This window comes from Lolium rigidum, chromosome 4 (assembly GCF_022539505.1).
Source record: "Lolium rigidum isolate FL_2022 chromosome 4, APGP_CSIRO_Lrig_0.1, whole genome shotgun sequence".
Classification (NCBI taxonomy): Eukaryota; Viridiplantae; Streptophyta; class Magnoliopsida; order Poales; family Poaceae; genus Lolium; species Lolium rigidum.
Genome location: NC_061511.1, coordinates 261,298,320 through 261,309,692, shown reverse-complemented (window position 1 = coordinate 261,309,692; position 11,373 = coordinate 261,298,320). Strand labels below are relative to the sequence as shown.

At 41.6% G+C, this 11,373-nt stretch overlaps 1 protein-coding gene across 1 annotated transcript; it reads right to left on the bottom strand.

The window, feature by feature from the left end:
• Positions 1–3,521: 3,521 nt before the first annotated feature.
• Positions 3,522–8,262, bottom strand: LOC124706680 (wall-associated receptor kinase 1-like). Its single transcript, XM_047238354.1, has 3 exons — positions 7,242–8,262; positions 6,957–7,136; positions 3,522–4,528 (listed from the first exon to the last, which is right to left on the bottom strand). Exons 1-3 carry the CDS (start codon positions 8,260–8,262, stop codon positions 3,522–3,524), a joined length of 2,208 nt encoding a protein of 735 aa, XP_047094310.1.
• Between the last annotated feature and the right edge of the window lie 3,111 nt (positions 8,263–11,373).

Genomic DNA, 11,373 nt, shown 5'->3' with positions numbered 1-11,373 from the left:
TTTGTGCTTTTGATGTGTGCTACTAGAGCTTTTTTTGTGTTTATTTGGATGCTTAGGGTGTGTTTGATTGCGGTTGGGGCGTAGATCATTGGGGGAAATGTTGTCTCCACCGCACAATGTCAAAAATTTCATAGTTTAAGTCTTGTAGATTGTATTTGGAAAATGTATAGATCATTGAGTGGTTGTGTGGTTGAATTCTTGTTATGTCGGTTCATTGGATGGAATGGCTGCAAAATTGGCGCTGAAATAATATTAGAGGTCTAATTTAGGCGTCTAGTTTGTTTGTATGTCAATCTATTCTTATGAAACCTTGTCTTCATTTCAGCTGGCTGTATGCTATAATGGCTTGTTATTCTTGTCTAGTTCATAGAAGTTATTAGCAACACGTAATTTTCGAATTTATAAATTGGATTGCATGATAGCATATATCTTTTTTCATTTTGAGGTATGGTTGCTCTGTAGATTATGGCAACATATATTCATGAATTGCAAGTTTGCAACTAATGCTAGAAGTTGTGTAGTAATTCGTTGCGAGGAGCATACTAAGAGGGCACCACTATGTTCTACTATTACAGTATCCATGGAAGGTTTGTATCTTTAGCATGTCATTATGTAAGAGGTCAAAGAGGTCAGATGGAGTAAACTATAGCAACATGAATACCTGTATCGGATGGGCTACTGATAGTATATTATTATTGTTCTTTTGATGTCTAAAGTAATTTGTTGGGTTCCCTCATGTCTTAATTCGCACAGCTGTGGATTCTGTAACTTTTACAAATTTGCACTATTTTGACGTTTTTGTCGGCGACTTGTCTATTTTGACTCGTATGTTGTCATATTCCACGTCTCAAAATTTATAGTCCTGCATTTAAAAAACAAACTACGAAGAAATTCGTTGAAATTGAGTCTTTGGGACATATGAGAATATATGAGGAGGCATCCAGAGTATGGTGTGCTTAACTAGTAAGTATTCTGAAGTGCAAAGTCTCCTGTTCAATAGTAAGGGATGTTTTGGACATTGGTATGGTCTTTAAGATATAACTTTGACTATTAGCTGTATCATTCTATATGTATGTAATCTAAAATACTTGTAACTTTCTGTAAATACTTCTCTAAGCAATCTATATGTACTCCCTCGGGCTCAAATTAATTGGTGGCACAGCTCATGAATACACTTGTACTAGACATAGTATATTGCTACGCCAATTAATTTGGGCCAGAGGGAGTATGAATATTAAGTGTATTTGGCATGCAAGTTTTAATACTTGACTAAAGTTTTGTCTGATATACTAGTTATTTGAGAATTGGATGGATATCAACTTTAAGTCTTGTATTGGTGTAGCCCCCCTTAATGCCATGCTAGACTTGGATGAGAAGAAACATAGGAGGAATTTGGATAGTTGGAAATCCCTTGGGTTTCTCTAATGGATTGGGGATAAGGCTAGATAATAATTTAGTTGTTGGAATTTAATAGCCGCATGATGAGGCCTAGGAGTACACGGTAGTGTTGTTCGGAATGTTGTTGTCGCACCAACTGGTTTACCCATCAACTTAAACTGTTGCAGAATTAAGGACAATATAATTTATCTATTCCTCATGTCTATGCCATTGAGATGGACATGGAATTGACGTTAGTCACAAATAATGTGCAATATTTATTAATTTGAGCATGCTGAAGCAAATATGCCATTTTCTTATCCATTGTTTTTTATAAGGTTGAGGGACTTAGCATACAAATATTGTCTCTATGTTCTTTGTCTATACCAGATGTTGCCCTTGCTGCAAGGTTATGTACATGGTTTCTTCTGCATTTGAATTAACATTTTCTTCCGTCTCAAGTTCAGCAGCCAATCTACATTATCTATATTTTTCAGCATTAGGCTAATTTCTACTCAATTTTATTTTCATTTTCTTTGTAGCTTGAACTCATGATTTTTTTATTTGTAGTGTACTTATGGTTCATTTGGAAGAGAGGACGACTGGTAATATCACCAACTTTTAAGCCAAACACCTTATGCGAGAGGCATCCACCATTTCGATTTCACGAGTTAATCATATGATGGACAAGCCATCGTAGGTTGGGTTCTTCGAACCGACTGTTCAATGTATAATGAGATAATGGTTCACTGATTTTTTAAGAACTAAATTGGGCTATGTGATTTCTGCAATGAATATATGCGGTCTAATCTGGTATCTGTACAGTTAGGTTGAAACATCCTCCGTTCTGGGAAACGAGGATATGAACTTATAAAGAAGAAACATACATATGAAAAACTTGCCCTGGAAACTAATAAAATCCAACGTAACTCATGCATACTGATTTATCGTCCATCTAACTCAAAATAATCATGCATATTTATTTATCTTTCATCCTATTAACATAAATTTCAATGCTCGATTATTTATGATTGTCCCTTACGAAGGTGCTACATGGCTAGAGATTATACATGGAGTCCCTTACAATAGGAAAGATGTTCAATTGCATGGAATTTCCTTCTATTTCCCTAAATAACCAGGCACTACAGTTGAGGTACCAGACATTGGGCATGTTTAGATTGCTCTTCTGTTTCTGCTATCATCTTTGAGTTTCTTCTGCATAGTGCTCTCCTTCTGCATTTTTACATTTGTACCAAATATGAACATGATTAACTGTTCCAGGTTGTGCATTTGTTTGGTTTTGCAAGCATTTTCACGTATGATTAATTGATTATACAAAACTATATATATATTAATGAGAGTATGAGACACCTTGCTGGTTGGACATAGTTTGACGAAGTGCTGAGAATTTTTTACGTGGAGTAATATTTCTCCATGAATAAATTATACTAGTCATACTACTGAAGTTTTGGTCCTGTGGTGATCTGCCCTTTCTTGTCAGTGAAACACGTTTTATGACTCGCTATTTTCATGGAAGTCGAAACAGTTTTGACAAACTACGAAAATTAGGCTTACAGACAGACCGTTCAAACCAAAATGTATGTATTTAATGAACTATGTCTTCCCCATGTGAACTTTTGCTCTGAATTTGTTCTTAAATTGTCGCGACCTTAGAGCAACTCTAAGAATATCAGAAAAACTATACAGACACCATAATATTTCTTAACAATTTGTTGTTTCAAGTCGGACTTAAGTCGCTAATCATAGTGTCATGACTAAGCAATGACAATTAGGTGGTGTAGTTACTCATAGTAAAAAAGTTCTAAAGGGTAATTAGTGTTCTGTAAAATTAGGAATGTATATGTCCAATTCAATTGTTTGCAGTGAATTAAATTGTGGTGTTGGTCGAACTTGGATATTCCTCGTGTGCCGGCCCGGTGCATAACCTGGCCAAGTACTCTTGTAGTTTGCAACCAGGTCGCTATTGGTGGCTTGATTTGCCACCAGATCCACATGTTGCACCTTTTTCAGTTGGGTATTACTCAGTGCCTTGACAGATAAAATTCAGAAAAATTATCAACACAATGAAACACATGATAAACACAAAATATTAGCCAAGCAAAGCAACATAATCTGGGTCAGGACTAAGATCTCCCTGCTAGTGCCTCTTCTGACCATGATATAGGTTGTCCAACAATTTCGAGGAGCCGGTGTTCTACTTGCTTCATATCTGGCCGTTCTTCCGGATTCAGTTTTAGACAATCTGCAGCAACCCCACTGACCATTTCCAACATATTGATATCAACCTCACTTGTAATATCGTTATCAATAAAGTTCCTTGCTCTTTTTTCTGCACAAGATTGAACAAAGTTTGCAACGTAGCTCCTCTTGACATCATATGTTGCAGGCCTCCTTGTGATGAGCTCTATCAGAACAATTCCGAAGCTGTAGACATCACTCTTCTGTGTAACGATCCCCTTCTCCATATATATTGGATCTATGTAACTCATGTCCCCAATAACACGATCAGTCTCCTCATCTTTTCCTTTTGCGAGCAGCTTCGAGGTGCCGAAGTCGGAAACTTTTGGGGTGAAATGTTCATCAAGAAGAATATTTGCAGATTTAACATCACCGTGACGTATGGTATTCTCCCCTGCTGAATGCATATACGTTAGACCTTCGGCTGACCCAATAGCAATCGCCAGACGCTTATTCACAGGAAGGCCATCTTTGCATTTGAAGAGGACGTCATACAAACTCCCTTTCGCCACAAACTCATAGACCAACATGGGAACATCGAACTCTAGGCAACAGCCTAGGAGCCTGACAATGTTCTTGTGCCTCATCTCAGATTGGATTATAACCTCGTCAGTGAATTCCTTCTTCATGTCCTTGTCAACTTTGATGGACTTCTTCACAGCCACTTGTTGTTTATCTTTCAGAGTCCCCTTATAAACCTTACCAAAGTGGCCCTGTCCGATGATACTCTCGTAATTGTTTGTTATTTGTTTCAGCTGTTTCCTCGTGTATATCCGTATATTCTTAACGCCATTTAGTATTGGACCACCATTTTGTTCATAGAAATTCTTAAGTTTTAGGTGTTGCTTGGCCATAATCATGATGATCAAGACAACAATCAAGCCAGAAATACCTGCGAATTAGCAAAGTATTGAAATTTTAGTTAAACTGAGTGAATCTCCTTTTCACAGTCGAATATAAGAGTATAAGACCCCAAACTAAATAATAGAAGTGTTAAACTTTACATTTCCTATTTCTCTCTAATTGCTTAAATAGCAGAATAATCGTATCTATTTAATAAGTAAGTGCACAATACCAATGAGTAACTAATCAAGCGAATCCTTTATCTAAAAAACAACCCTAAGTAACTCGAGTATTCACAAGTACTCCATCGATTCCATGATAAGTGTCGCTGATTTAGTACAACTTTGTACTAAATCAGCAACATTTATTATGGATCGGAGAGAGCACTATATACAAGGACTTGGGTGATGAAATTAAGATACAAGAAGGGCAATACAAATTTATGAGTACCAATGTACTAAACAATATTAGAATCTGCATGGCCAACAACTTCTATTATTTAGTTTGGTTGAAGATGACGCGGCCAAAAAGCCAAGGAGGCGTCGGATTTCGTGATCTCCGCATCTTCAACCAAGCGTTGTTAGCTCGGCAAGCCTGGAGATTAATCCATTATCCTGATAGTCTTTGTGCGCGAGTGCTCAAGGCTAAATACTATCCGTCGGGCAACCTTCTGGACACTGCCTTTATTCAGAACACATCACAGTCTTGGCAGGGTGTTATCCATGGCTTGGAACTCCTCAAAAAAGGGGTCATTTGGAGAATTGGCTCGGGTACGCAAGTGAAAATATTCAGAGATAACTGGCTCCCTAGGCCTGACGCCCCTTGCGTGTCACAGAGACTTGCAAACAGCCGCCGCCGCTGGGTTTCTGAGCTCATCGATCCGATATCGAGACAGTGGGATGAAGCCCTGGTGCGGTCTTGCTGCCCATCATCGGATGCTGACTCCATTTTGTCTATCAAGTTACCTAGTAGACCTTGTGATGATTTTGTGGCATGGCTGCCAGAGAGCAATGGCTTATTTTCTGTTCGATCTGCATACAAGCTCGGTATGGAACCGTCCTACTCCAGATTGAGTCTTGGACAGTCAAGTGCAGAGCCTTTGGGTGATCGTGGGATTTGGAACATTGTCTGGAAGGCAAAGGTACCTAATAAACTGAGGGTCTTCGCTTGGAAGACGGCCACTTCGACGCTTTCTGTGATGTCTAACCTACACCACCGCATTCAGACTATTAGCCCTATATGCCCGATCTGCGGCAATGAAGAAGAGAATGGCCACCACGCTCTAGTCCGGTGCACGATCGCTCGTGCGCTCAGGGAAGAGCTGCGTGTCCCCTGGCAGCTTCCTCCGGAAGAGGCCTTCGCTTATACGGGTACGGAATGGCTCCTGATTCTGTTGCAAAACCTCTCAGGTGATCTGCGTTCAAAGGTTCTCTTTCTTCTCTGGCGGGTTTGGCATCATCGAAACAACATTATTCATGGAGATGGGAAGGCCTCAATCTCTGCCTCTGTCCCGTTTTTGGTAAACTACTTTCAGACTTTCAATTCTTTGGCTAATCCGAGTACCAGACGCAAAGGGGAAGTCTCTTAGTCCCCAGGATAGCGCGATATTTCATGCGGGTTCGAGTACTCCTAGCTCCTGGACAGCTCCAAGGTCTGGTGAAGTGAAGGCGAACGTGGATGCGGGATGGGATGCGGTCTCGAAGAAGGCGGGTATTGGTATCATTATTAGGGATTGCACCGGTAGTGTGATTCTTTCGGAGTGGAAGCCGATCCGAGGTTGCACATCAGCTGAAGAAGCGGAAGTCCAGGCGGTGGTTGCGGGATTGAAGCATCTTATAAACCTGCGTCGATGGCCTGCATCTCTCGAGACGGACTGTCTTCGTGTGGTTCATGTCCTAGCCGGCTCGGATAAGGATCGGTCCGGCTCTTGGTGCCTGTATGAGGAGGCGCGGGAACTCCTGAAGATCTTCACTCAAATCTCTGTTCGCAAGGTTGATCGGAATAGTAATAGGGCTGCACACTGTTTAGCTAGACTTGGTAAGACGGGAGAAGCTGGCATGTTATCTGGTGCAACACCGATCTGCGCATTGGCTGTTGTTGCACGTGATTGTAATTTGTAACCATACTCTGTGCTTATCGCGGGCAAGTTTTCAGACGCACTCTTTTCCTTCCAGGGCACCGAAGGGGACTGGAAGGTTTTTAATGAGGCGGGCTTGCTTTGCTTAATAAAGTGTGGTTCCTTTCAAAAAAAAAAAAAACAACTTGTCTGTTTGCTAAGTTTTATGTTAAACCTCAAATTCGAGTTATCTAGAAAATGGAAGATATATTACCCTTGGCCTCTGCATCTTAGGTGCAGAGATAATCTCAAACTCAAGGAGTTAACTATAAATGATGTAGTTTTAGTGAACCAGCGCATCACCAGATTATAATATATTCAATCATTGAGCAAGGGAATCTCGTAAAATTTCAGTGCTTACCGACGATGATCTTTGCTGGTCGGGGGAAAATTTCAGTGCAGTTTCCCTTTTTGGCGTCGCCTTTCATCCCGCGTTTGCATCGGCAGTCATATCCTCCTGGTATGTTGGTGCAGATCCCGTCACACGGATATAAATCACGGAACTCAGCACTTTGCTCTCGGAGCTGACATTCATCGATGTCTGGGGAAAAAAGGTTGGAGGTACGGAAGTTTGTTAATCGCTGTAGTCAAGCTTGTGGGAATCAGAAAACAGGAATCAGCTATGGAATCCTAGTAATGAAGTTACCTTGGCATCCATTGGCGATGTAGGGGTTGCCATGGTAATGCTCCCAACACTTGCAGCCGTAGCCCGGGCCATAGGCTGCTTTGGCGCAGGAAGTGTTGCCGCTGAGGCAGCCGTCGCGCTCACAGGAGCCGTTCCTGATGGCGAAATCCAGCACCAATGGGAAGCCCCTGGCGAGTTTCCTCGACAGCGCCTCGTAGCCGTCCATGTCGTCCGTGGAGAAATTGTACCATGATTTCTCCACCACCATTCCGTAGGAGCACGGAGACAGATTCCGACCAGAGCTCTCGTCGCTGAAGAAGACTCCGGTGTTTTTTACGGGGAGCAGCTGTTTTGGCACGGCGATGTGACAGCAGCCCATCCCGGCACACGACCCGTTCGCGGCGAGGCCAATGTTACCGATATGGAGGAATGCCTTGCAGGAGAGTTGGACGTGGTAAGTGTATGACATCAAGGTATCGAAGTTACCCGTGAACACGGGCTCGACGTTCCTGCCGACACCGATGAGCTCGTTGCGCGTGGACGACAGGAGGAACGGCCCTTCCTGCCCCAACACCATGTATTTACCCTTCAGTCTAGCCTCGGTCTCGGAGCGACCTGCGAAGCACCGGGAATTGACGCCGCCGTATACCCGCACCTCGCTCTTCTCTGGCGATATGTCAAACAGCTCCACCGGCGCCGATGACCTCTTCCATTCCGACTGTTCGTAGCTGCCATTGGAAGTATACTCGTAAATCACCTGCTTCTTGTCGCTGTGGGCGAGGAAGGCGCGAGGTGGAGTGAAGGAGGTGTTGCAGGTGACCTCGAAGCCAGGGAGGAAGCAGCCGGGCTTGCCCATGCCGAAGGGGAACGGGATGCTCATGCCGCCGCACTTGTCCTGGCAACCCGGACATCCCATCCCCTGCCGCGGGCGGCCTTGTAGTTCATCAGCGGCAGCTGCGACGTGCTGCAGGGTTACTATTGCTGCAAGGAGTAGGATCGATAGCAGCTGTGGGTATTGGATCAGTTGTGATGGCGGAGCCATTGCGATGTATCTTCTTCTAACTAGCAAGCTCACTCCCTATATAGATGCAAAACCCCTCTTCTCTAGCACGTCGCAGCAGCAACAAGTTGCATAAGCCCATCCCGGCCTATACCCAAAGCGCGCCCACGGTTTTTGACGCTCAGGACAAACTGTCCATAAGCCAGGCGTCGTGATATGAAATATTTATTCTTCATATGGCAACTCATGTCTACATCGGGCAATGATTCTGCCGCTCATTTATGTGAAAAGAATAAAAAGTACACCGGTACTTGACTGAAGTCAGAAAAACCTTTATGTGAGTTTCGCCCCATGTTCCATTGCCATCCAGAAGAGTACTACTCCAGTTTAGCCCATACCCGAAGCAAGCAAGAAAGCAGCACGGACAACAATCCAATGTTGATGAGTCTGTGTGGGATTTTGAATTCCCCGGTGCTAACCAAATTGATGAATATGCTTTCACTAGCCTGAACAGATCTGCTAACGCTGCTTACTGCTCCCAGGTTTTGGAGGCTTTTAATCTGGCCGAGACAGATGAGGATGTGTCGGATGGGGCTGAGTCTGAAAAAGAAAATTATTAAATGGAGACCATTCCAAGAGAGGTTTTTGACAGGATTGGTTCAACTCGGAAGAATCTGCTCCCCGTTTTGGAACAGTTGGCCGCATCGACTGAAATCTGTGACCGTTCTTGACAACGCTAAAGGAAAAACTAAGAAGCAAGCTTGGGTTCATGCGGTTGCTACATCTAGGATGTCGACCACAAATCATGGTGGTCAGAATTTCATTGAGAAAGCCAAGGAATATCAAAAACGCAAGAACCTTGAGGTTCCCCCTTCCTTTAAGGTAACTCATTCGCTCTTTTGCATCCGTGGCATGTCTAGACAAGTTAATATATCTATTGGTAATGATACCTATGATAATACTTCTATGATTAATGAGCTGATTGATAATGAGCTTAATTAAAACTTAAAATTTGCTAGAAATAAGTGCGCCTACCTCACTTGGTTAGGGAAGTGAATGTACAACCCAACCACCTAGGTTCAAGTCTCAACAGACACAAATTTAGGTTCTTATTATTTCAAAAAAAAATCATTGTAGGGGCTTCTCCTACCATATTCCTTTTTTTTTTTTTGCTAGAGATAATCCTATGTTGTGTTACCTGATAATTTGGATGTTGGTGATGCTCAGTTATCTGATATTAGCCATCCCCGTTCCCTAATCTCTACCAGATATATCTCTGACCATCAATTGATTGATCCAGGTCTAGGGGCTATTGTGGCTGGTAGAGATAATAGTCTTATAAATAATTATACATCTGGTTTACCATGATTGGTGCTTCTTGTAATATTAGGATCATGAATATACAAGGTCGTAAACACACCCTTCATGATGCTACGTCTAAATTTAAATTCAGCTTTATTGGTCTACAAAAAACTAAGTCCGAACATTAATGCTGGTTTTCGGGATTTTACTTCTGGTAGTATCCCATTTAAATGGTGTGATCTACTTGCAAAAAAAAAAAACTGTTGGATGGGATTTTAGTTGGTATTCGTGAGGATAAGTTTGATGTGATTTCTTCTAGCATTGGTCCGTATTTTGTGTCCGTCGTTTTGGTTTATAAAATTAACTCTGTTATGTGGCAGCGGGTAATGATTAATAGCACTGCTTAGCAGAGCTTAAAATGGATTTGTTTACAGAGCTGCATGATATTATGGAGGCTAGTTCTCTAACTATCCTCTTGGGAGGAGATTTTAAATTAATTAAAAATACTAGCGAAAGGAGCAATGAGAAATTTTATGCCTAATGGGCTTTCATGTCCAACGATTGGGTGAATAAGTGGAGCCTGGTTGAGACTAAAACTTCCAATAAACTATTTACATGGTCTAACAGGCATAGAGATCCCATTCTAGCTACACTGGACATTTTTTGCCTCGAATGATTGGGAGCATCCGCTGACTACTGCCAAAGCCTTGCGTAGACTTGTTATCGATCATGCTCTGTTATTGTTAGATTCTGTAGTTGAATAACCTCCTCCTCTAAATTTATTTCACTTTGAAGTAGTGGATTAAACAAGAATGTTTTGTTGACGTGTGCATAAAGTTTGGAACACCAAATGTGATTGCACTTCTGCAATTGATGTTTGGCAATTCAAGCTTTGTCTTTTGCGCAAGTCGTTAAAAGGTTGGGATATAAGTTTAGATCTTGCTTTGAAGAATAGGAGAAATCTATTTTACAAGAGTTTGACATTTTGGATGTGTTCTCTTAACAAAATTGTCGTTCTGATGATGAGAAGAATAGGTCGTAATATTTAAAGAGGAACGAGACGAAATTAGGACCAATAAGGAGACGAAAGCTTGATAGAGATCTAGAGATAGAAAAGTCATGCAGGGAGATAGAAACACAGCTTAATTGCATGCCGTTTCTAATCAAAGGCAGCAGAAAAGAACTTTATCCATTTTAGATGGACCAAATGGCCATGTTGAAATGGACGAGGGAATGTTGATTGTTGCTATTTAATTTTATAAAAAATGTTTGCTAAAGAGGATAAGCTGGCTATTTCTTTAGATAATGACTTTTTGGATGCACAAGTCCTCCTCACTGATGAGGAGCTTCTAGCCTTGATTCCCCCTTCTCTGGAAAGGAAATCCATGAGGCCATAGTTGGATCGTATGCTGTTGGTGCTCCCGGCCCCGATGGGTTTTCTTTTCGGTTTTATCAAAAAAATTGGGATAAGATTAAGGGTCATTTCATGGCTATGGTGAGAGATTCTGAGGTTGGTATATAAATTAGACGCCGCCATACTAAATTATGCTATAATTACCTTAATCCCAAAAGAATCAAATGCAAGGGATATGAAAAAAAAATTATACCCCTTAGTTTGGGTAATTGTAGTTTGAAGATTATTTCAAAAGCTATGGCCAATCGGATTGTGCCCATTGGTCATAGAATTATATCCAAAATCAAACTACTTTTTAAAAGTAATATTCATTCTTGAAAGCGCCGTGGAAGCACATGAAGTAATTAATGAGGTGCACTCTAGAACACTCTCTTGTCTAGTTTTAAAACTAGATTATGAGAAAGCCTATGATCGAATGATTGGGAGTTCCTTGATGA

Coding starts and splice junctions, on each gene's coding strand:
- LOC124706680 (XM_047238354.1), bottom strand. CDS start 8,262: ATGGCTCCGCCATCACAACTGATCCAATACCCACAGCTGCTATCGATC. Junction 7,137..7,241: donor CATCGCCAATGGATGCCAAG/GTAACTTCATTA, acceptor TTTTTTCCCCAG/ACATCGATGAATGTCAGCTC. Junction 4,529..6,956: donor ACCAGCAAAGATCATCGTCG/GTAAGCACTGAA, acceptor GCTAATTCGCAG/GTATTTCTGGCTTGATTGTT.